General features: G+C 56.3%; 4 protein-coding genes across 4 annotated transcripts; all 4 read left to right on the forward strand.

Annotated features, from left to right (window-relative positions):
- The first annotated feature begins 460 nt into the window (after positions 1–460).
- Positions 461–5049, forward strand: HOXD12 (homeobox D12). Its single transcript, XM_043577112.1, has 2 exons — positions 461–2967; positions 3117–5049. Exons 1-2 carry the CDS (start codon positions 2394–2396, stop codon positions 3353–3355), a joined length of 813 nt encoding a protein of 270 aa, XP_043433047.1. The 5' UTR covers positions 461–2393; the 3' UTR covers positions 3356–5049.
- Positions 5050–9622: 4573 nt separating this feature from the next.
- HOXD11 (homeobox D11) lies at positions 9623–12251 on the forward strand. Its single transcript, XM_043577114.1, has 2 exons — positions 9623–10761; positions 11509–12251. Exons 1-2 carry the CDS (start codon positions 9981–9983, stop codon positions 11742–11744), a joined length of 1017 nt encoding a protein of 338 aa, XP_043433049.1. The 5' UTR covers positions 9623–9980; the 3' UTR covers positions 11745–12251.
- Positions 12252–14061: 1810 nt separating this feature from the next.
- On the forward strand, positions 14062–22613 carry HOXD10 (homeobox D10). Its single transcript, XM_043577113.1, has 2 exons — positions 14062–20304; positions 21648–22613. Exons 1-2 carry the CDS (start codon positions 19350–19352, stop codon positions 21923–21925), a joined length of 1233 nt encoding a protein of 410 aa, XP_043433048.1. The 5' UTR covers positions 14062–19349; the 3' UTR covers positions 21926–22613.
- A 1792-nt stretch (positions 22614–24405) lies between these two features.
- HOXD9 (homeobox D9) lies at positions 24406–27632 on the forward strand. The gene is made up of 2 exons (XM_043577116.1): positions 24406–26315; positions 26661–27632. Exons 1-2 carry the CDS (start codon positions 25520–25522, stop codon positions 26900–26902), a joined length of 1038 nt encoding a protein of 345 aa, XP_043433051.1. The 5' UTR covers positions 24406–25519; the 3' UTR covers positions 26903–27632.
- Positions 27633–27979: the final 347 nt, after the last annotated feature.

Here is a 27979-nt window from a genome sequence, read left to right on the forward strand (position 1 = left end):
CGCTGGTGGAGACTCCAGGCCCGCGCGTCTACGCGTGATCCACGAGGCGAAGGAGGCGTTTGCAGCCAGGACGCACCGCCAGACAAAGGGGCGGCCGAGACACTTCCCCGTGTCTGGCAGCCTGCCGGGTGCCTCTGACTCCGCTGTCCCCGCCAGCCTTGCTGCCACGATCTCCGGCTTTCCGAGACGCTTGGCGGAGCCTGGCAGCGGGCCGTGACCGCACGGGCTGGCGACCCCAGGCCGGCTGTGCCGCCCTTCACTGTTGATCTTGACCGTGCGGCGGCGCCTCGCCAGGCGTGGAGCTCGCTCGCCATCTCCTGGGCGGTCGGCGGCATTGGCAGAACTCGCGGTTTAGCTCCGCGGCCAAATCCTCTCCCATTCTCCAGCTCACCAGCCAAGCCTCCTGCCCTTCCCACCAACACCCCCACCCCGCCCCCGCCCCCGCCCCGCCCCGCCGCGCAGTCCTCAGCTCCAAGCTCTTAGCTCCCAGCGTACAACTTTGCCTGCTGGACCTCGGAAATTACAAACCCAGGAGATAAGGTGGGGCAGATGGACACCACTCTGAGCCAAAGAGAAATGGAGGGAATCTAATTGTTCTAGTCTTTCATTGCTCACTTAGTGCCTTTATGTCTTTAGTCCCCAGGGGTAAACCGCTGCTGTGCGGCTGCCTAAGGGTCCGGAGAAGACACCCTTGGACTTGGAAATACCGGAGCATCGCTGCATGCTGAGACGGGAGGAGATGAGACTCCAGGGATCCCTGGAGCTGGAGCTTTTGGGCCTGGGGAGTCTGTAGCTCCTGGAAAACAGGGAGAGTTTCCCAAAACGAGAGCCTGGATCCCTTAAGCCCCTAAGAACTGAGGTTGCAGCTTATGGCTACACCTCCCCACGCCCCCACCCCCAAGGACGGGGAGTGGAGTTTTTTTTTTCCCTCTGTGTCTGAGCTGGTAAGGAAACTCTGACAGAACCCTGAGGAGTCTCGGACATCCCCACCCTCACCCCATACCCCCGCCCCAGAGCGGGAGGAAGAGACCGACTGCGTTCCCCAGAACCGCCCAATTGGTCGCCATAACTCACAATAAAGTCGCAGCGCGGTGGTCAGCCTTGCCCTCCGGCGGCGCCTGTGTGGTCTCCGTGCCGGAGCTGGCGGTCTAACCAATTCCAGCTTGGCTCGGGGACCGCGAGGAGGGCTGCAGGTTGGGGTGGCCGCCAGTCACGCGGCCACTGGGTTTCTTGGGACCGAGGCAGGGGAGGAGGACCCATAGCCCTCTGGCCAAGCTAAACCGGAGGGCCTGCGGAGGGGGCTGCCGCATTGCCCCCGACGAGGGAGCGCCGCCCCTCCTGCTCAGGCCCCTGTTCTCCAGAACCCCGAACCCGCCAGCGGCCTTGGAGGCGTTGAGCGGAGCAGCGCCGCTAGCCTGCTGCCTGGGCGAGCCGTGCTGTTCCCCGCCGAGTGACTCTGGCTCTTCTGTCCTTCCACACCAAGTCCGGGGAGCTCGTTCTGCTCTGCCCGCTGCAGAGGAGTTGAACAGCTTGGAGTTCTGGTTGGCAGGACGTAGTCGCCAAGGTGACTCCTGGCAATAAAAGGAATGTAGCCTTTGGCCATGATTGGCCAATGCAGCTGCCCCTTCCTGGGCCAGCATTCTCCACAGACCGGGATGGCCACAAATTTCCTGGGAGCAGAGGACTTGGCCATAGAGAAGCACACCAGAATTGGTGTGAAACCACCTTCCTGGGCACCAAACTTGGGCAGAGTTTGTGATGCATTTCTCCTCCATCAGCAAACCTTTGGAGCATGCCGGGTTCAGGCCGTGTGTGGGTCCTCGATGCAACATGACCAGTGCAGAATCCTCTCCAGAGGGACAGGGGCAGGAAGAAATCGGCCTGGGAGTAGCATAGCTCAGGCCTAGGGACAGAGCTGGTGGCCCCACCAGACAGTGGACTCTCTAGACAAGCCTAGCCAGAGGTGCACAGCGCTAGAAAAGGCCGTGTGGCTGCAACTTAAAGCTCGTGGAAGCAAGCCTGGTCTAGGTAGCCAGTGGGAAGGGGGAGTGCAAAGCCAATCAAGACCAAGAAGGATCCCAAGGGACATTGGGCAAAGGCACCCAATGTCCCCCGCTCCTGAAGCTGAGCCCGGAAACTCACAGTGGTTTCACCTTCGTTCCACGTTCCTTGGTTCTTCTGCCTGGCAGCCTCCTCCTTCTCCATCGAATATTGCGGGAGTTATCATAATACCCTGAAGGGGGGGAAAACGGGTCGGGGGATGTAGGCGGTGCTGAAATGACCGGCTTTGAAGAACCTGCAGGCAAAGTTTCGTCCAATCGTCTGAGCCTGTCCTCTTATTCCCGGTTGTAACTAAATACTGCTGCGAGCGCAGCCGAAGCCCTTTGTTGGAGATGTGTGAGCGCAGTCTCTACAGAGCGGGCTATGTGGGCTCGCTTCTGAATCTGCAGTCGCCTGACTCCTTCTACTTCTCCAACCTGCGGCCGAATGGCGGCCAGTTGGCCGCGCTCCCCCCCATCTCATACCCGCGAGGGGCGCTGCCCTGGGCCACCACGCCCGCGTCCTGCGCCCCAGCGCAGCCTGCCGGTGCCACCGCTTTCGGCAGCTTCTCGCAGCCCTACCTGGCCGGTTCCGGGCCGCTTGGTCTACAGCCCCTGGGCGCCAAGGATGGACCCGAAGAGCAGGCCAAGTTTTATGCGCCCGATGTGGCCGCTGGGCCGGAGGACCGTGGCCGTGTGCGGCCGCCCTTCGTCCCCGACTCTAGCCTGGCCCCCGCGGCCGCTGCTCTCAAAGCGGCCAAGTACGACTACGCGGGTGTGGGCCGTGCGGCAGCGGGCTCTGCAGCCCTGCTCGAGGGGACCCCCTGCGCTGCCGGCTTCAAGGACGACACCAAGGGCCCGCTCAACTTGAACATGACAGTGCAGGCGGCGGGCGTCGCCTCTTGCCTGCGACCTTCGCTGCCCGACGGTAAACGGTGGCCATGCTCCCTGGGCCAGTCTGGGCTGGGCTGGGAGGTGGGGTGCAGGGGAGAGTGTGCAGAGGGAGGGAGCCGCTGGGGGCGGGCAGACAACTGGGAGCAGCCGGCAGGGCTGACTTGGGTTGGGGGTGTGTTGCAGGCCTGCCGTGGGGGGCGGCCCCAGGGAGGACCCGCAAGAAGCGGAAACCCTACACCAAGCAGCAGATTGCGGAGCTGGAGAACGAATTCCTCCTCAACGAATTCATCAACCGCCAGAAGCGCAAGGAATTGTCCAACCGGCTGAACCTCAGCGACCAGCAGGTCAAAATCTGGTTCCAGAACCGGCGTATGAAAAAGAAGCGCGTGGTCCTGCGCGAGCAGGCGCTGGCGCTATACTAGCCCCCCGCGTGGCCGCGGCTGGCCAGGCCTGCCCTTTTAAGCCGAGGCCTGGCGTGGAGGAAGAACTGGGACTAGGGGCTTTTCCTTCCGCTCCTTCTCCGCTGGTCCCAAGTACCCTCCCACTCAGTCCACAGCCCAGGAGCCCTGGCCAGTTGGGCCTCCACGCTTTCCGATCTCTGGGAGGGGCCTGCAGAAGTTGCAGCACAACCTTGGCCTTGAGGCTTCCCAAGTGGGGGCCTGGGGTCACCTGTCCTAGCTCTTGTCCGGGGCATTTACACGGGGGCTCACTCTAGCACCCTTGTACTTGGAATTCTGCTTCCACCTAGACTCCCTTTCCTCTCCTCCCCAGTTCTTTTTTGAATTTAGCAGGCACCTCACTAGAGCGCAGAGTGGAATTGAATTTAGGAAGGCCTCCGGGAAGGAGTAGAAAGGGCTGCGGGCCCAATTCTCTTTGCCACCAAAGCCGCTTGTGGCAAAGCCAGAATCGTGGCTCTGGAGTGAGGAAAGGGTGCCGCCCCTCTCCTGTCTGCCCTGGCTGCTTGCGGAGGACAAAAGCTACCCTAGACCTTCAGACTTGGAGAGGAAAGGCAAGGGGAAGAAGGCTGGGGTGGCTGGACAAACTCATGGACACCTCGGAGTTTGGGCTGGGCTGACCCTTCCAGCTGGGCAGAATGGGGTGCATACTTCCTTCCCATGGATTCGAGCAGGGAGGCTGAGGCTCCACCACAAACTGAAATCTCTAGACTGTACTGGTAAAACTCCCCTACGTCTCCTATCTCCTCATACACGCCTAGGCCAGAGCCCTGCACTCTGTAACTGGACTGAGCTCTGGTGAGGACAGCTGCTAGTCTGCTTTGAGGCTGGAGTGCACTAAGAGGTGGGGAAAATATCCAGGGGGAGGAGAAGGGAGTGAGCAAGGATAAGGGTGTCCTACATTCCAACTGTAAATATGGCTGTCCTGTCGAGGTGGGTAAGGGTGCGGACATGTCTTTCTTGAATTAGGATAATTAGGCGGAGGTGAGAGGCCCTCCAGTAGTCAGGGGGTGAAGGAGGAGGCCCTTCAAATCCTCAGCCCCTGGTCGCTGCTCTAGACCAAGTAGAGAGAAGTTCCGCTCTCTCACCCTCATCACCACCAGACAACCCCACTGGGGGCCTTTCTGTGCCTCAGTGCTATGCCCTTCCTGCGCCCATGCCTGTCCTGCCTCCATGGAGCCTGTAAGGCCCTGGGCCCCGCTGGGCTTGCTTTGTTGCAGCTGGGGTTCCTGAATGCCAGGTAGAGGTGTTTTGCATGTGCTGGGGTGTCCTGTCTTAACCTCACTGAAACCGAGCACCCCCCTCCAGCTCCTCCTACCATCCCCTACCTCTTTTCCCTCTCCTTCTCAGAAGTAGCGCCCCCCAACTTCAACTGAGATGTATGACAGCCAAAGAGTTGATTCCTTCCCAAAGTCGGATGACTTGTTTTTAGTGGGGGACTAGGCCCTAGATGGGGAGTGGGCACCCCACATAGCCCCAAGCCTCAGCCCAACTGACCTCAGTTGATGTTTTGACTAATTGCATTTTCTCTGCTATCTAATAGTTGTTGTGCATGTTTTATGTTGTTTTGATTTTGTCAAAAAAAAAAAAAAACCCCACAATAGCTTGTACATATCAGATACATAGAAATGTTTTGAATGGAAATAAATATCCAAGTCCCAGCCAAGTTGTCAAGGGACTGATGTCCATTTTTCTAAACAATTCAGATTCCCTCCTAATGATGTTAGGCCACCAAATTCGTTTTTCTTTTCTGGTTGTGGTTTCGCTGCGGGTGTTGACTGTTCATTAAATGAGAAAATGGCTTCCAAGTCGGTCAGAAAATGGTGCATAAAAGCCCATGAATAAAATGTGTATGAAACATCCAAGTGGGAGGAAAGGGGACTGTAGGCAGACTTGAGCTTGTCTCCAACCTTAAGGGAACTCTAAGCTTGTTGCACCCCAGGGCTTCTGTATGTTGCCTAAATACCCCAATTTTGAAGCTTGCTGTTATGGGGAGGGTGTGCCTGCCAAAATAGGAGGCTCCTCGGGTCTCAATACAAAAGATCTCTCCTTGCCATGTTTTCGGTCAGGCTTCTTTCAAACAGGCTATGCCCTGTGGAAATTCTCCATGCTGGCACCTTTGCCTGGAGCCCAGCATGGTCCCTTGGGAAATGTGGCCTCGGCACCCTTATACGCCTTAGGAGCCTCCAGCTGAGGCTGGGAAAGCTGCCATCCTCTTGCAGACCCCAACTCCCAGCTAGCTCTGAGATGGCAACTAGAGAACTGTTAGCTTTTAGCAAGTGGAAGAATTAGCAAGAACCACTAAATCTCTAAGACCAAGTGTTCATGGGTTCCAACTCCCCTTTCCTGAAGCCAGTTTGATGTGTATGTTAAAAATATTTTTAAAGTAGCTCCTTTAAGAAAAACACAATGGTGGGGGGGGGCGGGGGGGCGGGTAGGAAGCCAGAGGCTCCTGAGGCCCTGTCTTTAGAAATGTTTTCCCACCTGATGGGGCTCAGGGAGGCGGTGGTACCCGGAGCTGGATCTCTCTCCCAGAACAAGGGAACAAAGGCGGAGGCCACACTCAGACCTCTCAGACCTCAGGTCCGGAAAGCTGGGTAAAAGACTAGGAAATCAGACTTAGATGCAGACCCTACAGTAACACAGAGAGAGAGTTTCTTTCCCATGTATACCATTAAATCACCATGTTCTTTCTCTTTAGCCTGGGATGTGGGGTGGGAGGAGAAATTCATGGAGACCACTCCCCAAAGAGATCGAAAGGATTCTAAGTGTAAAATCTTGACTGTTGGTTGGGGCTTCAGCAGTGTTTTTTCAAATCTATCCCTTTTACTGACCGGCACAAATACAAAGGCAGTGGTGTCCTCTCTCCTTTCCTAGCCGAAGTCCTGTCAGGGATTTGGAACCACGACGAAATTCGTAAGAAACAAACGCCGAGAGAAATGATGCTGAAATCTGAGTGCTCAACATTCCCTCGCACAAAGACAAATGCGTCCTCCGAAATGCGGCAGTCCAGGCAGGCCTCTTGATGAAGAAAAAGGGTTTTAAACGAGAAAAAATGGCTTCGTCTGGCATTCAATCGGCTGGGAGCTCAGAGGGCCGACCGGGGGACTCTTAAGGCCTGGGGGCTCTTCCCGAGGGAGGCGGGCTGGGGAGGCTTCCGGGAGGCCGGCGGGTGGAGGAGAAATTCAGAACCGTTGTAAATATTCATGTCTGCGGGGGTGGGGGGGGAGGGTGCCTCTTCACCCCGCCTCTCCCAGCTGCATTCACCACCACCCCCCCTTCGTGGGGCGGGGGGGGGGGGGGTGCACAGCGCCTGTCCGATCGTCCTTGGACAAAGGTGATCTCCCCACATTTTTGTTCTCCGGTCATTTGACTTAGGGAGTCCATTCCAAAGGTTCTGCTGGGAAGGGACTGGCTCTGGGTGTTTTCCCCCCGCGTTTCTCCTCTTCTTTCGTTTCCTAAAAGAGCATAAATAATTAAAGTTTGGCAGGGAGGAAAAGCTTTCTTGCAGAACTGTAGTGGCAATAAATGAAATGACTCAGAATCCCTTCCCCAGTCAGCTTTTACGAGGGCTGCCAGACAGTGTCTGTTCACGTTCTCCAGATACCAGGGGCGCCCTGACAAAGTTAAGGTCAAGTTAGTGTCTTATCTTGGGTGGCTCAAAATTACCGCATCGCGTCTGGGCGCTGCGCGGAAAGCTACCACTCGCGGAGCAGCTGGATGTGCCGGGAGGGTCGGATGCGCTTTCTGTGCTTCGAGTGGGGCCGCGCAGGCAAGGACAAGGCCACAACGCCGGAGTCTTCATGGTAGGTTCTCGCGGGACGCGCGGGTCGGGAGGCTGCGGTTTTCCGTAGGTTTCGGGGTGAGGATCGAGGAGGGAGCTAGGGCAAAAGGCCGTAGCGGGCCGGGCGGAAAATGAAAGCCCAAGGTTGGGTGTGGGGGCGGGGGTCCGCGCTAACGCGCAGAGAGGGGTCCGCTGCCCCTTCCCCTGTGCACCCGCGCGCCGCTGCAGATGGCGCACCCTCCCCCGCCAAAGCGCGGCTCCAGCCGGAGCCGCCATCGCCATGTCGTTGAACTTGAATGGTTCCGTCCTCCCCATTTCCCTCTTCGGCGGTCAGCAGGCTCCGCTTTGGGGGCAGCAGGCTGCCTGCGCCCCACCCCGTACGAAGAGAAGGTGCGAGAATTTTCCGCACTCCCAGACCCATAAAGACTCGGCTGCGGGGGTGGGGGGGGGGGCGCAGCCGCTGCCCTGGGTCCTGAGCGGCCGCAGGGCCAGTGTGCAGTGTCCGGGGAGCCATTTTAGGAGAGAGATCCAGGGGCGTCGACCACGAACGAGCCCGAAAGGGAGAGGCTTGGGCGGGGGATGGAGATAGGAGGCAGATAAGTGTGCTGGCGGTCTGGACTGAGGAGAAAGGGGCGAGCGGGAATCTGGGCGAGGGTGCCAGCTGGGAGGAAGGTGAACAAAACGATGGGTAGTTTGGGGGGCTGGGGGAGCCTCCTTGCCCTCCAGTCGCCACCGACCTGTTTGCGCAGCGTTCGGAGGAAAGCAGAGGTGGGAGGGGGGCGGAGGAAGAAGAGTGGGAGGGAGAAAAGGAGGGAGGAGAAAGAGGAAGAGGGGGGGGACAACGGCCAGAAAATAGATATGAGCTCCGATCACCCGCCTTTTCTCTGTCTGTCGGCATGGTGGGCAGAGCTCACCACACGGGCACTGCGGCAGCCGGGGCCAGGGAGGGAACCAGCTTCTCAGCCTGCGTCGCCCGCCCTGAGCGTAGGGTTGAGGCCCAGAACCCAGTTCTGGGATTGCCTGGGCAGAGGAATCTTGGGTACAGGGGCAACTTCTTGCCCTCGGTTCTGGGATTTGGGTTTGGGGAGCTTCTTTCTGAGAGACTGATTCTTTCCTTTGGAGAGCGCTGGCTCTCCCAGAGGCCGGAGTCCAGGCCTCGCCCGGCCCCACGGGGTAGGAAAGAGGGACACAGCGGCAGCGAAGGAAAGTGAGGCCTTGGGGCAAATGGATGGGGGGCCCTGGGGGTCAAGTGGTACAGGGAGGCTCAAGCAAGGAGGAAAGAGCTGCTGAGAGCACTCCCCCCTCCCAGAGCCACCGGACCACCTGGAGGAGCCCCTCAGTGATCATGCCGGCCCCAGGGCACCGCAGGAGCCTGGGGGAGACTCGGCGGCGTGGACGCGTAGGCCTTGGAGGGGCTCCGAAGCAAAGAAGGGGCTGGATGTGAGGCGGGCTGGTCCCAGTCCAGGTCAAAAAGCAGAGAGGGTGAGGAGGGTGGAGGCGCCAGTGGTTTGTCTCCGGTTGGTAGGGAGTGGGAGGCCAGGCACCTTTAGAGTAGGACTCCAGATCCTTTTGTTCACCAGACCCCCCACCTTCTAGAGGGGCATGGGGCGTCTCCGCTGGCTGAACTTCCTCCTTGCGTTAGCATTGGGAGAGAAAAGGCAGAGAGGCGACAGGGAGAGCACAGAGGTGGTGACACACAGCTAGGGGAAAGGAAGAGAGAGGATCAGGGGACAGAGAAAGGAAAGGAAACGAGGAAAGTAAGAGGAAGGAAGAAGGCAAGAGGCTCGAGAGTCAGATGCTCTTCTGACTGAGCCAGCCAGACACCCCAAGGAGGCAAGAGGAAACAAGAGAAGGGAGTGGGAGAAGAGAAGACAGGAGAGAGAGATGTGAGAAAACTGAGGGGAGACGAAGGAAGGAGAAAGAGAGACAGGAACACAGAGAGGAGGAGAGAGGGCGAAAGATCCGAGTGGGCACCGAGGCCCTGGCCTGGGTGAGCTCCTGGTAGGGTTTTGGCGTGGGTTTTTTTTCTGAGGCTGGCACTCGCGTTCCCGGGGTCAGGAATGGAGAGAGCCAAGTTATTCCGCGATAAACGCGCAGGGCTGAGAAATATGTAAATCAGGGCTCCTCGCGCCCCGAGAGTGGCGCAATTACGCCCCTTGAGCAAGAAGCAACAAGCTCCTGGCGGGCAAGCTGCAGAGGGTGGCGGCGTCGCGGGGGAGGGAGCGGCTGCAGGAAGAGGTGTGGGGGGTGGGAACCTCACAACCTCACACCTAGTCCCCTGTGCCCTGGGCTGGGGCTCCCCCCTCCGCTCTCCGCTTCTTTCCCTTCCCCCTTCCTCCCCCTTCCTCCCCCTCCCTCCTCCTCCCCGCCGGCTTCGGTCCGCGTACTTAAAGCGGCGCGGGCGGGCGGGCGCGGGCGGGCGGCCCAGCCGGGCGGTGGCAGATGCACCCAGCAGTGGCAGCCGCCGGCGGCGCACAGGTGACCGGCCTGCGGCGCAGCCTGGTCAGGGGGCGCCCGGAGAGTGCCGGCTGGAGAGGGAGACCGATCCGCCCCCAGCGCGCGCGTGTCTCGGCGCCAGGAGCCGTCCCGGGGCGTGTTGGCGAGAGCTGATATAGATATAAGGACATTTCTCTCCATGGCGTCACGTGACATAATTACCACCAGAATCAATCAAGATGAATTGCACGTCAGCGCCCGGTGGGGATTTTTGCTTAGTTGATCCTGGCCCAAGCCTCTTGTGCAATCGATGGCTCAGGTTGGCGGCGCGGGGAGCGGCCCGGGGCTCGCCGGCGCGCACGCCGCGGAGCCATGAACGACTTTGATGAGTGCGGCCCGAGCGCAGCCAGCATGTACCTGCCGGGCTGCGCCTACTATGTGGCCCCGTCGGACTTCGCCAGCAAGCCGTCGTTCCTATCGCAACCGTCGTCCTGCCAGATGACTTTCCCCTACTCTTCCAACCTGGCGCCGCACGTCCAGCCCGTGCGCGAAGTGGCCTTCCGCGACTACGGCCTGGAGCGCGCCAAGTGGCCGTACCGCGGCGGCGGCGGCGGCGGCGCGGGGGGCGGCGGCGGCGGGGGCGGCCCCGGCGGGGGCGGCAGCGGCGGCGCCGGGGGCTACGCTCCCTACTACGCGGCAGCCGCGGCGGCGGCGGCGGCGGCGGCGGCGGCTGAGGAGGCGGCCATGCAGCGCGAGCTGCTCCCTCCCGCGGGCCGCCGGCCGGACGTGCTCTTCAAGGCGCCCGAGCCAGTGTGCGCCGCGCCCGGGCCGCCACACGGCCCCGCGGGCGCCGCCTCCAACTTCTACAGCGCTGTGGGCCGCAACGGCATCCTGCCGCAGGGTTTCGACCAGTTCTACGAGGCTGCTCCCGGGCCCCCGTTCGCCGGGCCGCAGCCCCCTCCGCCTCCTGCGCCGCCACAGCCCGAGGGCGCTGCCGACAAGGGCGACCCCAAGACGGGGGCCGGTGGCGGCGGGGGAAGTCCCTGCGCCAAGGCGACCCCCGGCGCGGAGCCCAAGGGGGCGGCAGAAGGAGGCGGCGGCGACGGCGAGGGGCCCCCGGGGGAGGCGGGGGCTGAAAAGAGTGGCGGCACAGGTAGGCACCCGGTGCGGGGTGGGCGGCTGGGCCGGGGGGCCGCGGGCGCGGGGGGGCGGCGGGGGCCTCCCTCTGCTTGCGCCGTTTTATGTGCTGCTTTATAAGCGTTCGAAGGGGTTTATACATCCTATAAGATTTCCCGGGCCGTTGTAAAGTGTGTTTACGATAGGAAACCAATTTAGGTGGGCTTAAGGTAGACTTCGAGGGGACATTAATCGCTACAGAGAGCTTTTCCCCAGTTTGGGGGGGTGGGGTGGTGCTAGAGACCATGGAGTGAGGGAGGGGAGATTTCAAGCCACTTGGTGAGTGTGGACACTGGAGCCTCCTGCTTCTAAGGGGGGTGGGGTGGGGAGATCCTTGAACTGGACTTTATCCAAGCCTCTGGCTGACGCGCGCTGCTGGCTGGAGTCGGAGCAGATGCCCCGGCGCGCTCGTGTTTCTCTCCCTTAGGGTTCCAACTCAGAGCCTGCCTTGCCCTCTGCTTCTCCGCCTCTGTGCCAGTGTGTGTGTGTGTGTGTGTGTGTGTGTGTGTGTGTGTGTGTGTCCGGGCGTGTACACACGTCCACGCCCGCACTCTCCTGTGCCCGCCCATATATCATCCCCCACGACGCAAGCAGGGTCTTTCAGCTGCGGCAGGGGACGTCCCCAACGGGCCGAGGCCTGGCCCTCGCTTGGGCCTGGGCCGCAGGGCGGGTGGGGGTGGGCAGTCAGCGGTCTCTCTCACCTCTTGGTTTCTTTGCCTTGCAGTGGCCCCCCAGCGGTCCCGGAAAAAGCGCTGTCCCTACACCAAGTACCAGATCCGCGAACTGGAACGCGAGTTTTTCTTTAACGTGTACATAAACAAAGAGAAAAGACTCCAACTCTCTCGGATGCTCAACCTCACTGACCGGCAAGTCAAAATCTGGTTCCAGAATCGAAGAATGAAAGAAAAGAAACTGAACAGAGACCGTCTGCAGTATTTCACTGGAAACCCCTTATTTTGAGAGCTCCAGGAAGCACCCCTCTCCCCGAGCCCCACTCACCCACCCTCCTCCCCAGCAACCTGCCCTCGGCAGGCCCAATGTCCTTGGGTTTAATGACGCTTCTTCTCTGTGGAACTCCACGATTCCTTCCCACGGTCAACTCGGGACCTCCCAGCGACCACTGCTGCCTGCGGACGAGGCCGGGGACTTGGCCGAATGGATCCTAATAAGGGGAAAATGGTAAATGCAAACGTCCCTTTACAATTTTACCGCCAATGTGCTGTTGTTCTCCCTCCCTCACTCTGAGTCCCCGTGGGGACGCTGTGGGATCTGTAGAGAGTTTAGGCCGCTGGGTTGGTTGGAAGGCACTTGTTTTTGTTCTGAGTTTAAGGGACCCGACCTTCCCCCTTGGTGAATGCAGATTATTTAAACTCTGGGAAATGTACCTTTGGTCTGTCGTATCGAGGCATAAGTCACTGTGTTTTGTGTGAATAAATGGTTTCTAGTAAAATGGAGGTTACAGCTTCAGCACACTATATGATTTTTTCCTCTTTAACGAAGTTTATTGTCTGATTAGGGTATTTTAGTAGCCAGAACCTTCTCCCATATGCAACTGAAAATCAAGTGAGATGCTTTTTGATCCTGCTGAAATAAGAGTAGCTCTCTCTCGCCTTCTCTAGGTTACACTCATTTTAAAATTCACTCTAGAGATGAATTTCTGAATCGAGGGTGGGACCCAGCCATGGTGGTGCTCCTTCCTCCAGGCAATGAGGCTGGGAGAGCAGGACCTAGGAAGGACGTCTCCTCCCCCCTATTTCCCAGCTTAGTGAACTTGGAATTTCTGAAAAGGCAAAAACCATTTAAAAAAAAACTTGTTAGACAAGCCAAATTCACTCTTAACAAGCTGTCAAGGAGCCAGGGTCCCCCCCCACAAAAGAAACCAAGGTTAGAAACCTTCATTGAAAAAAATAATAATTTGCCAAAAGGAAGTTACCAATGGTGGAGAGGGCTTGGGGTCCTTGCTAGTGTCACAGCGGGCCTGCAGGAGAGGAGGTAAGACCCCTCCCTGCAATAGGACCTGAGGCTGCAGACCCACTCCTCACTGCATTTATCGCTTCAAGTTAAAGAATGTGGTGGGGGCTGAACAGCACTTTATGTTGCAGGGCCAGGCCAGGCTGTTTACAAAACCTTGAACTGTCTAGACAACACCATAAAAGCCAAAGTTCTAAACAGCTTAATTGGGTTATATTATACACCTTCTGGTGGGCCCAAAAGAGATTTCCGCAATGTGCAATAAACTGTAGGAGTGAGAAAAGCATCTCTTTCTCTGAAAAAAGTAAAGTGAATCTTATGACTCTTAACCTCTCCTAAGCCCAAAGTCAAAAACAAAACAAAACAAAACCATAAGGTGTACAGGACCCCATGCATCTTCAGAGGAGGTATGCATTTCCAAATGCAAAATTTTTTTAATTGCCAAAGTTTGGGGGGGGGGAGGAAAAACATAAGTGCATAAGTGTATGCCTTTGAACTTCCAAAATGTCAAGGTCATCACCTTTAACCTTTCTGAATAATTAGGCGCCTTAAGGTTCTTCTGTGATATTCAGCCGCCACCCACTCTCACACACACACATGCTTACACATATCCAGACCCCCACATACATTTATGACCACACAGAATCATAACAGGGGCTCACCATAAATCTAAGCAAATTCCTAATTTCAGGATCAATAACCTTAATTTCCCTTCAAACATTTGTGTAATTCGATAGCAATTGACTTCTTTTTTAAATCCTGGTTAGATTAAAATGTCTACCAGCATGTTTTTTATACAGCTGGTATATACTGAGGTGGGTTTTTTCTGGGGGGGGGGAGGGTGTCATAGATAGCAGTCCCCTTTGCTGTAATGAAGAACCATGACTTTAAAAGCAGGCGTCTGAAAGAGGAAGCTCTAGTCAGATTTACACCTTCGCTATATTTGGGGGGGGGGGGGAACTGTTGCCCCGTCAGATAAATTATTGTACTTTATGGAACAAAACTAAAAATATTTGTGCTGTTTTCCAAAGTGCCCCCTCAACCTCTGGTGAAAATTGCAAGAGAAACAAAGCCTACAATTGAATAATTTCGTTCGGAAGGGGATTCCTTTGTGTGGATTTCTGGACGTCCGTTAAAATGTCAGTGCCCTAGTAGTATGATCGTTGCAGGATCTTAAAACTGGTTTATTTCTCTCTCTCTCCGTCTGTCTTTTTTTTTTTTTTTTAACTGCGTCTAAATGTAGCAAGCTTGTGTGTCCACCCTCTTAGGTAAGCCCAACCGAGAGATACCGTTTCCCGTCTGCATGGCCTTGGAGAGCCACACGGGGGCGTGCTCACGTTCCAGAAGCCGCGTTTGGCGGAATAGGCCGCGGTACCGTATCTTTCCAATACTGGATTCTAATAGGCAATCTCAGCCCGTTAGAAACCGGCGGCCCCTAAGGTATTTGTTTGCTGTTTGTTTGTTCTCAGCAGCCACGAGGTGTGGGAAGTTGTATAAAGATAGAGAAAAGGGAGCTACCCGGATTCCTGAAATAGACAATCACCTAATCGTTGTCTTCCTAAAGATAAGGCTGTCGCAAAGAATACCGTAGTATAACCTGGTGGTGTCGAGGAGAGATTTTTTTAGAAGACAAATATGTGCATTTCGAAATAAGCCATGCCGCTGCGAGTTAATTAAATTAGAGAAAATCCATTTTCTTGTTGGTTTGAGTATGAAGAAGGATACAGGGTAGGACCAACTCCTCCCCAAAACAGCATCCGCCTGGTACGCTCTCCGACCGCCTGAGATGATTAAAAGGCTTTTGTTTAAGACAGATGAGGGCGCCGGCAACTTAGCTGAGTGTGGTCTCAGAGAAAATGAGCCATGAGCCGCGTTGGGACTGAGGGGGTCGTTCTGGGCGAGGGAGTGCCCCCCAATCGAGCCGTGCCTGGCGCCCGGTGATGGGAGGCTCTGGCAGAACTATGAGTTGGGGCGACAGGGTCAAGCTGGGCTTGGTGGCTGCGGGCAGCCGCAGACCATCCCGGGGAAACATTTACACTACAAGGTGGCAGAGAATGGGGGTTGCATTTGAAGCAAACGAGCTTTGCCTTTGACAGAATCCTGGACATTCTTCCCAGCCGCCTGCTGGCCTTGAGCACGGAGTTTGATTTTGGCACCAGCTCTTGGAAGCGGTTTTCTTGCTGCGTGTCCTCCTTGTGCCCCATCCCCCTTTTGCAAAGCCCCTGACTTTGGGGAGGGCCTCTGTCACCATCCTTGTCCAAAAGGGAGGTTCCAGAAGGGAGGGCTGCAGGACCTGGGCCGTTCTAAGGGAAGGTGGCTATGCCTTCTTTCCCGAAGTTCATTGTGAAGCGCCTCCATCCCCCAGAATTAGTGCTGGCCTCTTCGGCTCCGCTGTCTCTCTCTCCTTTCTCCAGACCCTAGACCAAAGGCCCTGGGTCCACCCCTGGGAGCCGGCATCGGCTTCAGTGGAGGCTGGGGCGCCACGAGCCCCCAAGTGCGGCATCAGCCAGAGGCATAGGTGTTCCCCGCGGGCACCCCTGACTCCTGTCTGTCTGACCGCGGGTCGGTATCGTGAAGCGACATTTCTCGGAGCCTGACCTGGGCCTCAGTCCAGGTGGGGCGAGAACTCTCCTCCCCAAATGTCGTTGTGTTCCTCTTTAGGCAGCTGCAGCGGGGGTGCACGTGGCCTTTCGGGGGCGGGGGTCTCTTGGCCTTGGCTGGCAGCCTTCCTCAGACAACGGGTACTCGGCAGTCCGCAGTTCCCTTCCTACCAGCAGCGCCCTACATGGGCCTGAAAAAGGACAGAGGATCGGACCAGGACTTAGGGGGGCTGCAGAGCCAACCCCTCCTGACTGTTCAGAGCCGGTGGCGCTCGTGGAGTGTGGCCATGTATCTTGAGTCACCGAGGTCTCAGATCCTGAAGTGGAGGGAAAATGAGCCAAGTAGGAGTCTTTTGTGTCTGTAACGGAAAGAGGCTCCCCAGCGGCCAGCCTTTTTGCACAATCTCCACACACTCTTCATTGAGGTGGTGGTGGCTTCCACAGCCTCCCCACTTGCCCCCCTGATTGCTTTTCACGTTGCCTGGGAGGTGCACAGTGCAACCCGGAGGGGCTCCCTGGGGAAGAAGCCTTTAAAATTTGTCCCCATCCGCTCTGCCCCCAAAGAGTGACACAGCCCTGAGGCCACTCAGGGCCCGAATTCAGGGTGAACCTAGGAGTCCCCAGGTCTACTCAGGCCCAGGGTCACTGCTCTTCTTCCTGGTGACAGAGGAGCGCAGATGCAAGCCACTTCTTGATTACAAATGCTAATTTCTTGCTAAAGCGACCCTATTAATTTTTCTCTGGGAAGAGCTGTGCCAGGGAGAAGGATGTCTCCGCACAAATATGGATATTCATCTCCTTTATAGCGCGATATTGATTTATTATTAATGGTAACTGCTCCAACTGATCTAAAGATGATCGAAAACAGCAGCTATGGACCTACATTAAATACTCGTAAGCAAAATACAGGCTGGCCCCGAAAGCCACTGCCTTTTCATTCCATTTGCCCCATGTTAGTTAGCCTCAGAGTCTTAGCCAGATGTTCCATCCTCCCAGGTCCAGATCATCCTCCTGTATTCTTTCTATTTTGCTCAATTTTTATGATAAAATCGCCCTGAAACACTGGAGTCTCCGGCCTCAAGGAACTGGTCTGAAGACAGATATTTGAGAAAGAATGAAATAGAATTTTGTGATAATAGATTCAAAATTATATCTGATACACGTTTTCTGTGAACGAAGAGGACCTATTTAAAGCTTCCAGTGCGGGGGTGACTTAGAGCCCCAAGCCACTGAGAGTTGAAACAGAAAGGCCCCCAAATTCGGAAGGCAGATCTTGTTTGTTTTGGCTCACCGCTAGACCTACCCGCTCCGCAAGGAATTGCTGGGTTTTCGCCTAATGTTTTCTTCGTGTATAAATAAAGATTATGAAAGGGCATTTGATGGGCATAAAATTCCCGATTAGATTACACAGTCTTGTCTCACGAGTGGGATAGGGAGAATTGGACATCCGAGTTCCAGGCAGCTCCCCTGGCTGAGATGCAAAGGGACGACAGTCCTGGAGCGCCAGGCTGGCGTCAGGGTGCCTGCCGAGAGTGTGTGCAGCGGGCACTTTGTCCAGCCTTGGGCACGCTTAACCGTGGCCGGGATCATGATCTCCACCTTGTGATAAAACCATTTTGGGGGTGATGGTCAGCGGCTGTTAGCTTTGAACAGGACTGTAGCAGGCTAGAGTGAAAAGTTGGATTTTTTTTTTTTCTTCCTGCTTTCCTCACCGCCACCTCCCCATCCTCAAGCTTAAAATCAGCCACCCCTGCGGAAAGGTAATGTTTAAACCCCGGGCTTCGCCAGCCGGCATCCCGCAGCCGGAGCAGTTAGAGGCGCCAGGCTTTTAACCTGACAATGATGTTGTATTTGAACAGCTGCGTAAAGGTTTAAAAGGTCTGTCTCATTGCCACCGTGGAGTTTTTTAAAAGGGGTTATTGTTTGGGCGAGGGCACTTAGAGGGGACAGGCAAAGTGGTCCCAAGGCCGAAAATAATGTTCAGCGCCTGTTTCCACCAGGCCAGGGGAGATTCCTTTTGGGGAGGGGGGACAAAGGGTTTATTGGAAAAGGTTTTTGTGAAGGAGTGAGCAGGCTCCTAGTTCCCCAAGAATGCTGAGACGCGTTAATGAGCATCGGGCTCCAAAGAAATGTTCTGCTGAGGCGGAAACCCAATTTGCCCACAAGTTCAGTCTCTGGGCCTGAAATCCAAGGCCAGCCCGCACAAGGCGAGTGTGGAGAGAAGAAAACACAGACGCCTTCCCGGACCGAGAGAAACTGGTTCCCAATCAGGGTTTCTGGGGCCCTTTTCCTCTCTCAGATGCTGGGAAGGGGATCTGGGAAGCCCGAGGACGGCTCCTGTGCCCTGGCCCGGCCCCTCGCCTAGGGCAAGCCTTTGGAAATCAAGGTTAAAGCTCCCCGCTGCTGCCCCGAGGCCGGGGCTTCCGAAGGGCGGCTCACCCGCCTGCAACCAGAGAACAAGAAAGGAAGTTGTTGGAGAAGTTTCTCATAAAACTCTGAGTTTCCATGGTGGTGATGGTGGTTGTTCTTTAATGAGCTCGACCACAACCCCAGACCAAATCCTCTTTATAGAACTTTCCGTCACCAAAGGAAACAGAGGACTAAGGTTCTCCCACCTCCTTTTTTTCTCCCTCCCCTTACCCAAGCAGACCGGTGTCAAATAATTTTAGGAATTGTCCAAAACTAGAAAACTCAACTTCTGACAAAAGTATAGCTTTTAATATTTGACGATTTGTGTTAAAACAAAAATTGACCTTCTTGGTTAGTGGCGAAGGGGAAAAATCAATAGTATAATTTTCAATAATTCATAAAGCGAACGCCATTATGCTAAATCTTAACTATTAATCTTATCCTTTGCAAAGTCTCGATTGATTTGTTAATAAAATATCTTCCCGTGTGTGGCAACAGCGGGTATAACTCTTTAAAAACCTTCAGAAGCAAGAAAATTACCAAGTAGCCCAAGAATGTAGATGAGAATTTTATTGATCGCCCTGATTCTTCTTAATATGTATTAATAAATTCCACAACCTTTTGTACCTTGCACTTGTCAGAAACCAATGCTTTTACAAAATCCATAAAAGGAAAACATATTTTTCTTTGCAGAAGAACCAAATGACACCTTTGCATCTCTCTCTGTCTGCTACTCGGCCCAGTCAGTTTTCTAAAACTTCTGGAGTCTGTGGGCGAGAGTTTTCCCCTTTCCTTGCAAAACATTCTTTTCTTTCTCCCTCCCTTCCTTCCTCTTTGCTCATTATTATCAGGGTGTGTGGGGAGGGAAACCTCGGTTTCGTTCTCCCGCTGGGAACCGGAGGGACGCTTTCCAGGATAGCCCGCTGCTGGCGAGGGATTGTCTCCGGGCTGAAAGCTCCCAGCGGCCCGGCCGCAGAGGTCGGGGTGTGGTTGCTCCGACTGCCGAAGGCTCCAAGGCTCGGAGAGCCCACTGGGGCGCGGAGGGGCCGGGAGCCCGCATCTCCCTCGGGCCGGAGGAGGGAATGGACAGCGCCAGAGCCGGCCGGTCCTCGGGGCTCCGGGCTGGCCAGCTGCTTGGCCTCTTAGCCCTCGCGGCTCTTCTCGCCTCCGCTCCCCACCGTAACTTGGCCGCGTCTTTGCGTGAGAGATCTTTACTGTGGCTCCCTGGGGTGGGGTGTCGCAGAGCCCGGGGAATCCGACTCACCTTCCCAGGCTGCCCGGGAGAAACTGAACCAGCCGGGCACCCACCCCCCGCCCGTGCCCCGGCTCTGGGGCGCGTTCTGCCTGGGTGTGTGCGGGGAATGCTTCTGTGAGCTGGCGCCACGGCACTGCGGCTTCCCTCCCCGCGCGTGTCCTCCCGGAGGCCCCTCTGGCCGAGACTTTCCTTCCGCCAGCGGGGCCCGGCGGCCGGAGCGGGGGGACGCGAGTGGGGCTGGCCGGCCGAACGAGCCCCGGGGAGGCTGGCGGGCGACGGAGAGCGCTGGGCCGGTTGTCTCCAGCGCGCACTATCACGGGCGCGTAGTAGATGTCGCTGTTGTCCGTGCTTACGCGGCCGGCCGGCCGGGCTCTGGAGCACGTGACCTGCGAGGAGGCTGCGGCTCAAGGCCATTTTCAAATCTCATTGGCTTGGTTGTCATGTGGTCGGCAGAGGCATCCACAATTACACGGGGAATGTTTTCCTAGAGATGTCAGCCTACAAAGGACACAATCTCTCTTCTTCAAATTCCTCCCCAAAATGTCCTTTCCCAACAGCTCTCCTGCTGCTAATACTTTTTTAGTAGATTCCTTGATCAGTGCCTGCAGGAGTGACAGTTTTTATTCGAGCAGCGCCAGCATGTACATGCCACCACCTAGCGCAGACATGGGGACCTATGGAATGCAAACCTGTGGACTGCTCCCGTCTCTGGCCAAAAGAGAAGTGAACCACCAAAATATGGGTATGAATGTGCATCCTTATATACCTCAAGTAGACAGTTGGACAGACCCGAACAGATCTTGTCGAATAGAGCAACCTGTTACACAGCAAGTCCCCACTTGCTCCTTCACCACCAACATTAAGGAAGAATCCAATTGCTGCATGTATTCTGATAAGCGCAACAAACTCATTTCTGCTGAGGTCCCTTCGTACCAGAGGCTGGTCCCTGAGTCCTGTCCCGTTGAGAACCCCGAGGTTCCTGTCCCTGGATATTTTAGACTGAGTCAGACCTACGCCACCGGGAAAACCCAAGAGTACAATAACAGCCCCGAAGGCAGCTCCACAGTCATGCTCCAGCTCAACCCTCGCGGCGCGGCCAAGCCGCAGCTCTCGGCCGCCCAGCTGCAGATGGAAAAGAAGATGAACGAGCCTGTGAGCGGCCAGGAGCCCACCAAAGTCTCCCAGGTGGAGAGCCCCGAGGCCAAGGGCGGCCTTCCGGAAGAAAGGAGCTGCCTGGCTGAGGTCTCCGTGTCCAGTCCCGAAGTACAGGAGAAGGAAAGCAAAGGTCGGTATGAGCAAGTTGCCACCCCAGCGGGGCGTGCAGCCCGGGAACCCGGCAGAGAGGGAGCGCCTGGGTGCCCAGCGTCGAGCCGGGGCAGCTGAGGCGGGGCCCGACTGGCAGGTGCTGCTCCTCCCGGCTTTTAGAGGGGCAGTCTCAGTCTCGAGAAGGTCCCAGCTTCTCCCCGGCTGCCCTGGCCCTCCTGGCTAGTCCTGGCCCCACGCTGATGGCGCCTGAGCAGAGGAAGGGCTTGCCGGGTTTATTTTTCCTGAGCTAGACCTGAAATGCAACAAAAGAGGGCAAATGAGACCTGCGGCTCGTAAACACGGCCCCAGAACCTCCTTTCACCCGCTCAGATTTGCAGTCCCAGCTTTGCCTTTCACCCAATGATGATTTTAAGGTGGTCCAAGACACCGTGTTCGTGTTCAAGTGTGTGCACCCCGCATCCTGCGAGCTTGGGGGCGGCAATGGGAACGAGGTGACTGGGCTGATTGGCGCTTGGGCTGGGGAACAGGGCTCCCTACCTCTGCGGGGCTGGGTAACCTTGGCTTTGTCTGGGGAAAGTGCCGCAAGCTTTGCAATCCATTTGCAAAGGGGGCAAAGGCTGAAGGGAGGAGAATGGAATCTGCATGGGCTAGGGCAAAGAGCCAGGGGCTCTGGCTTTTTGAGGAGGAACCCTGCCCCAGAGCCTCTCCCCCAGCGTCCAGAGGTGGGCCACAGTAAGAAGCTCGGGGAATGCTTTTGTGTGGAGACAAGAAGGTATGAGAATTCAAGAAATTCTGGGGAGTACCTCAATGCCCAGGCAGGTCGGAGAAGGTGCACTCAGTTCCTTGGTTATCTTTTGAAAGAGAAGGGCAACTATAAACCTGGTTGTGGGGCTCCCCGCCTGCGCAGGAGAAGTGGGGAAGAGGTGGCAGCCTTGGGGATGTGAGGCAGCAGTGGGGTTGGCAGTCTTGTTCAGGCTGTGGTTTGTTTCTTCCACTCCAGCCCTGTTGTGAGCTGACCACTTAGAACGTTGCTGGGGAGATCCTGAAAGTTTACTATTGTACTAATGTTTTGTGCAGGTCAGAAAGTTGAGAGAGAAAAAGAGAGAGGGAGAGAGAGACAACCCTACTAGCATCGAGGGCGAGAGTACCCTCCATCGTGTCGTTGTGGGCATTTAAACTAATCTGGCATCAATTACAAATCCCTTCCAGGGCCCACCTCATAAGAGGAATGTTTAATACCAGCATTTCCCAAAGCGGCCTGGCTGCCAGCGGGGTCATGGCCAAGGGTACATTTGAACAGGCTGAGAGAGAAAAAAAAAAATCTTGATTTTTTTTTTCTTCTTCTCCCTTTAATTTTGTTAGAGGAAATCAAGTCTGATACTCCAACCAGCAATTGGCTCACTGCAAAGAGTGGCAGAAAGAAGAGGTGCCCTTACACTAAGCACCAAACGCTGGAATTAGAAAAAGAGTTCTTGTTCAATATGTACCTCACCCGCGAGCGCCGCCTAGAGATCAGTAAGAGCGTTAACCTCACCGACAGGCAGGTCAAGATTTGGTTTCAAAACCGCCGAATGAAACTCAAGAAGATGAGCCGAGAGAACCGGATCCGAGAACTGACCGCCAACCTCACCTTCTCTTAGGTCCCAGGCCCGTCGGAGGCCAGGATCGGAGAGGGGGCACCGCGTTCCAGGGCCGAGTGCTGGAGGACTGGGAAGGCGGAAACAAAACCTTCATTGCTCTTTGTTTTTTGTTTTGTTTTGTTTTGTTTCCTGCTAGAATGTGACTTTGGGGTCATTCTGTTCGTGCTGCAAGTGATCTGTAATCCCTATGAGTATATATATTAAAAAAAAACTAGCACGTGTAATTTATTATTTTTTCATCGTAAGGCAGGGTAACTATTACTGCGCATTTTCATTTGGGTCTTAACTTATTGGAACTGTACAGCCTCCATCGGTCCATTCATCCCTCCAGCAATGTGACTTTTTCATGTTTTTCCTAACACAAAAGGTCTGTGTGTGTGGTTAGTCCATGATCTCATGGCGTTTTGAATACATCCAGTACTTTAAAGTACTTAAATTACATATATATTTAAAAAAAAGATTACGAAAACCCACAAGCTTTGGGGGGAGGGGGACTAAAAAAGCACATTACAATGTATCTTTTCACAAATGAACTTAGCAATTGTCCTTGGTGAGATGGAATATTGACGACTTATGCCTTGTAGCCTTCCCTTGTGGTGCATCTGTGGTTTGCTAGAAGTACAACAGCAACCTGTCCTTTCTGTGCATGTTCTGGTCGCATGTATAATGCAATAAACTCTGGAAACGAGTTCGCTCCCTCTGCTTTCTGAAACGGATGTATGTTTCGGTGGAAATGAAAGCCTTTGGTGAGATTATCTTCCTGTTAAACTGCTTGTTTGGGGGCAGTCGGGGGAGGAGGCGGTGATAGAGGGCAGGGGGAGGAAGATAGGAGAGGCTGGAGGAGGCCTAGGGCGCTAAAATTTGGCAGTGGCTGGGGGAATGATAATCCAGCCTGGGTGTGCTGGCTTCATAGTTGGGAAGAAGGGGAGTCTTCTCCCCGCCTCTCCCCCCCTCCCCCCCCCCCCACACCTCCCCAAGGTAGTAACAGAATTGAATTCTAGATGGGTGTGAGTTCCCCTCTAACCAGAGCCTGGTAAGTAAGCCTGTGCCCACGCTGCTTTTTTCTTCACAGCACCTCATTTGTGTGTTTTCCTGTCTTTGGTTTTGGTTGTGTTATTTTTTAATACTTTTAGTGGGGTCTTGGCGATTTCTGGCTGGCACGCCATCGTCAGGGGCTAGGTTGAAAGCGGTCTTGCCCACCTGGAAGCCGCCGGGCCTCCATTACAAGAACAAGGACAACCAGCAGCTAGCATTGCATCGGATCCAGTTCTGCTCCCCCTTCCCTCACCCCCACCCCTATCCCAAGCGCAAGACAAGCCAGGCCACAGCGAAGCCGAGGATGGGTGAGTTTTCCCATCCCACTTTGCCCTGGTTTCCTTGTGGAAGGATTTTATGTCCAGTCATTACCTTTTAGGGTCCCACACGAAATTTTCTTAAAGGAGGACATTTTTTTCCCCCAGGTAATGCTCTCTCTATTTAATTACAAAATGCTGGTTGGAGCCACTGTCTCTGGGAGGCAAGAAAACGTACAAAAGGTGACTGAGAGAGAATTTGCAAATGGACATGACTTCCCATGAAGTCCAATGTTCCAGCTGCCGACACAGCTTGGAAAACTCCAGCCAGCCTTCACCGAGAGAGTCCAGACTTATCTAGTGCTGCCTGGGAGAAGGGAGAAGAGCTGACAGAGAATTCGTTTCCCCAGGTTGTGCTGTGGTTGCAAAAGCTCTCCACCAGCTTCAAGCAGCCTCACAGAACACGGCCTTTTCACTTCTTCCTTTTTCTCCATAAAACTATCTATTGAGGGGCTCTGGGCCTTACAGTTCTCATCCAGGGAGTCAGTGGGAGGCTCCGTATTTATTCAGGGTTGTAAACCTCGTCCTGAAAACCAAGAACCTTCCCCAGTTCCAAGACAGAACCCTTTAGGGGAGCCATTTCCTAGGGGCGGGAGAGAGAAGGCTCGGAGTCAATGCCAGGTTGGGAACACTGGGATAGATTTGCCCAGACCTCCATTGGTTGGGCAGGAGAAGGAGGGCAATTTTAACTTATCCGTTTCCTCCCTGCAATGTGGGGAGCGCCATTAGTTGTTGACAGGGGGCCGTGTCTCAGAGGAAAACCCGTGCTACAGGCAAAGGCATCTCTTCTGGAACAAAATCAGAAAGCCATTGGCAAAGGCAATCAATCAGGCCATAAGTAGCCATTTACCCCCTTCCTTTCCGGGGCTCGAGGTGGGCTGGGATCCCTCCAAGGGTGCTCTGAGCAACTTGTAGAGTGCGGAATATATTCTCTGCCGCCTGCTCTGGGGCTGCTTTTGTCTCGGCTCCCAGCGGCGCTTCCGAGGCTTTGTACCATGGATTTGGGAGTGACAATGGGCATTTCCCTCAGATTCAAGGCTGCCCAGCCTTACCTCTGGAGGGGGGGGGGGGTGGGGTGGGGAAGGAAGAAGAAGAATTCAGAAGACAGTGGCCCAAGGACAACCACAAGAAGCGGTCCTGGCCCCGGGGAGATGCGGTTCCCGCTGGCCTCTTCAAGGCAGGGTTGGGGCGGTGGATGGGAGCGGGCCTGCGCTAGCATTTGGGTTCTGCCCTATGGCCTGTTCTCTTCCAGGGCCTTTCCGGCAGCCCCGGAGAAGACAAGGCACCCTGGCCGCCACTGTCTTCGCGGTGCCTACTCGACAGCCTGCCGGCACTTCCGAGGGCACACAGAAGCCCCACCGGTGGCCAGCGAAGCACCCAGTCGGCGGGCCAGGCCGCCCCAGCTCACCCTTCGGGCCGCGGCGTGTGCTCAGCCTCACGTCGGGGGGTGTGTGTGGCTGCGCGGGCGTGTGTGAGTGCGGTAGGGGGAGGAGGCCCTCGAGCTGCTCCATCCGTCCGTTTTATTAGGGACACATTAATCTATAATCAAATACACCTCATAAAATTTTTATTGAAAGGCATAATATCATTACAGAGGTCTTCCACCTGTTTTAAACAACACGACAAGCTGTGAGAGAGCGTGTGTGGGTATGTGGAGGGAGGGGCGGGTTTGGGTAGGGAGAGAGGCACAAGGAAAAAACTCCCCTCGGGCGCCAGGGGGCCGCCTCGGAAGGCCGGCCTGGCTTGGGCCTCATCCCGCCCTGCGCTCCCCGGGCTGCTCCGGGCTCTGGCCAAGCGCTCGGTGCGCCCTGGACACGCTGCCGGTGGCTCGAAGTCCAGGCGCTAGGGAGGCAGCGTCTCGGTTCGAACTGCAGGACCGAGGACGACTAGAGGAGACGAACAAATAGTCCCCAGCGCCTCCTCCGGCCACGGTCGGGCGTAGTGGTTCCAGCCACTGCCCGGCTCTCCGAGCCCGGCCGGACCGAGCCGGGCGCACGGACCGGGCTCACGCGCTCTAATTGCGGCGTTTATGTTGATGATGATATATATATATTTTTTAAATCACAGCAGCCCCCAGTTTAGCGGACTGATTTACTCCCGGTATTGGTAAATATGATCACGTGGGCCGCGCGACCAATGGTGGAAGCTGCAGCCTGCGAACTAGTCGGCGGCTCGGGCGCCGGCGGGGAGCGGCGCCGCGGCGGGCAGTGTAACCTTGGGTGGGAGCGCACGGCGCCTCAAAATGTCCTCCAGTGGCACCCTCAGCAACTACTACGTGGACTCGCTCATAGGCCATGAGGGCGATGAGGTGTTCGCCGCGCGCTTTGGACCGCCGGGGCCCGGCGCGCAGGGCAGGCCCGCAGGTGTGGCCGACAGCCCGGCCGCCGCTGCCGCCGAGTTTGCCTCGTGTAGTTTTGCCCCCAAATCGGCCGTGTTCTCCGCCTCGTGGTCCGCGGTGCCCGCTCAGCCCCCGGCGGCGGCGGCGATGAGCGGCCTCTACCACCCGTACGTGCCCCCGCCGCCCCTGGCCGCCGCCGCCTCCGAGCCCGGCCGCTACATGCGCTCCTGGATGGAGCCGCTGCCCGGTTTTCCGGGCGGCGCGGGCGGAGGCGGTAGCAGCGGGGGCGGAGGTGGCCCGGGCCCTGGTCCCAGCCCCGGCCCCAGCGGCCCACCCAACGGGCGCCACTACGGGATTAAGCCTGAAACCGGAGCGGCCCCGACCCCTGCCGCCGCCGCCGCCGCCGCCACCTCCACCTCCTCCTCCACTTCCACGTCTTCCTCCTCCAAACGGACTGAGTGCTCCGCGGCCCGGGAGTCCCAGGGGAGCGGCGGCCCCGAGTTCTCCTGCAACTCGTTCCTACGGGACAAGGCAGCAGCTGCGGCTGGGGGAACCGGGCCCGGGGCAGGGATCGGGTCCGGGTCTGGGGCAGGCGGCTCCTCGGAGCCCTCGGCTTGCAGCGACCACCCCAGCCCAGGCTGCCCACTGAAGGAGGAGGAGAAGCAGCATCCGCAGCCGCCGCAGCAGCAACTTGACCCAAGTAAGTGCAAAAGAAATTGCCCCCTGATTTATTGCTGAAACCTGTAAGGCTCGAATGTGCAAAACTGATAGTTTTACTAACCTATAAAAACGTCTAGACGCCTACCCTAGCCTAGGCGAGCAACACGCATCCATAAAAAGCTTCCCATAACCACCTACCCTGGGCGCGCGGTTTGTACGGTAAACAGAGCGCGGGCATTAAGGCTTTTTATGATAATTCCCCCCAAGTTGTGAAAAGCGGCCATCCTTGGTGAAATTAATTTAACGACCTCTCTCCCCCACCCTGTCGTCTCTCCTTGCCTCCCCTCCGCCCTCGATCCCCTTCTCCAAACCCCCCTCTTCGTAGACAACCCTGCAGCAAACTGGATCCACGCTCGCTCCACCCGGAAAAAGCGCTGTCCCTACACCAAATACCAGACGCTAGAGCTGGAGAAGGAATTCCTCTTTAACATGTACCTCACCCGGGACCGGCGCTACGAGGTGGCAAGGATTCTAAACCTCACAGAGAGACAAGTCAAAATCTGGTTCCAGAATCGTAGAATGAAAATGAAAAAGATGAGCAAGGAGAAATGCCCCAAAGGAGACTGACCCGGCGCGCCGCTGGCGGGACCACTCTGCGCTGCAAAAGCAGCGGGTTTTTTTTGTTTGTGGGTGCTTGATTTCCAGAAACTCTCCAGCGATTCGGACATTCCCCCCCTCCCCCCCCCCCTTTTTTTTAGGTAGAAGTGACTGTGCGGTTGGTCTCTGTGAGGTATTTGGGGGACTCTGTATTTGCTCGCTTATGTGTTGGAGAAACGAAGTGGCTTTGGGGTTTCGCCTTTTCCCGCTCCCTCCCTTTCCTGACCCGTTGGTTCCATAGGAAATGCTATATTTTGTGAGTGCACGCTGGATTGAAGAGCCCTCTCTTGTGTAAATGTCCCCTATGTTTCTGAAAAGTGCTGTAGTTTAGCCCCCAGAGCTGCTCAAGCAAGGGCCAAGTGCGCCCCACTTCTGAGAATGAAGGCAGAGCGACAACCGTGGGGGGCCCGCCCAGGTTGCCCACCAGTTAGTGAAGTCCTCTTCCCTCAGAGAGCCCGCGGGCCCTCCGCTGAGACCTGAAATGAGGCCGAGAGAGGAGCCCAGGGCCTCTGGTGGGTCGGGGGTTTATTCTCAGTGCACTGGAGGAGCCGCTCTCTCCTGGGGAGGGCTCACCTCGCGTAGGCGGCCGGCCGCGGGTGTAGGCCCTCCGGGTTCCTGCCTGAGGACCAGTTGTAAATGTTACCGCTTCCTACCAATAAATGCTGACCTGATCAAATGGAGCCCAGACGCTGGCCCTGAACACTGTGTGCCTGCTTTCTCTTTTTCTCTGCAAAATATCACCCTCACAGGACTTCTCCCCCATCTCTGGGAGGGAGACACTGCTAAAAATCTGGAGCCCTTACACCTGAGAGGTCTGTCTGATGTGCCTCTGAGTCTCCCTTTGTGTGGGCAGAGGCAGCCAGAGCACAGCCTCTGGGGGGCCCTTGGCTGCTCTGTCTTTTCCCCAGCCTGATTCCAGCTTCTCGGCGAACTCTGTGCCCTGGGCCCAGTGTCAGCCTCACGGGCAGTGCCCAGCAAAGCCCACGCCCCCCCCCCCAAGCCAGGCACCCTCTCGCTGGAGCTTTGGCACACTGCACCCCACCTCTC

The sequence above is a fragment of the Prionailurus bengalensis genome, chromosome C1 (assembly GCF_016509475.1).
Source record: "Prionailurus bengalensis isolate Pbe53 chromosome C1, Fcat_Pben_1.1_paternal_pri, whole genome shotgun sequence".
NCBI lineage: Eukaryota > Metazoa > Chordata > Mammalia > Carnivora > Felidae > Prionailurus > Prionailurus bengalensis.

What these genes read in the sequence shown, in the direction of transcription:
- HOXD12 (XM_043577112.1), top strand. Translation starts at nt 2,394, where the DNA reads ATGTGTGAGCGCAGTCTCTACAGAGCGGGCTATGTGGGCTCGCTTCTG. An exon ending in GCGACCTTCGCTGCCCGACG is followed by an intron (nt 2,968 to 3,116) that starts GTAAACGGTGGC and finishes GGTGTGTTGCAG; the next exon opens with GCCTGCCGTGGGGGGCGGCC.
- HOXD11 (XM_043577114.1), top strand. Translation starts at nt 9,981, where the DNA reads ATGAACGACTTTGATGAGTGCGGCCCGAGCGCAGCCAGCATGTACCTG. An exon ending in TGAAAAGAGTGGCGGCACAG is followed by an intron (nt 10,762 to 11,508) that starts GTAGGCACCCGG and finishes TTTGCCTTGCAG; the next exon opens with TGGCCCCCCAGCGGTCCCGG.
- HOXD10 (XM_043577113.1), top strand. Translation starts at nt 19,350, where the DNA reads ATGTCGCTGTTGTCCGTGCTTACGCGGCCGGCCGGCCGGGCTCTGGAG. An exon ending in ACAGGAGAAGGAAAGCAAAG is followed by an intron (nt 20,305 to 21,647) that starts GTCGGTATGAGC and finishes TAATTTTGTTAG; the next exon opens with AGGAAATCAAGTCTGATACT.
- HOXD9 (XM_043577116.1), top strand. Translation starts at nt 25,520, where the DNA reads ATGTCCTCCAGTGGCACCCTCAGCAACTACTACGTGGACTCGCTCATA. An exon ending in GCAGCAGCAACTTGACCCAA is followed by an intron (nt 26,316 to 26,660) that starts GTAAGTGCAAAA and finishes CCCTCTTCGTAG; the next exon opens with ACAACCCTGCAGCAAACTGG.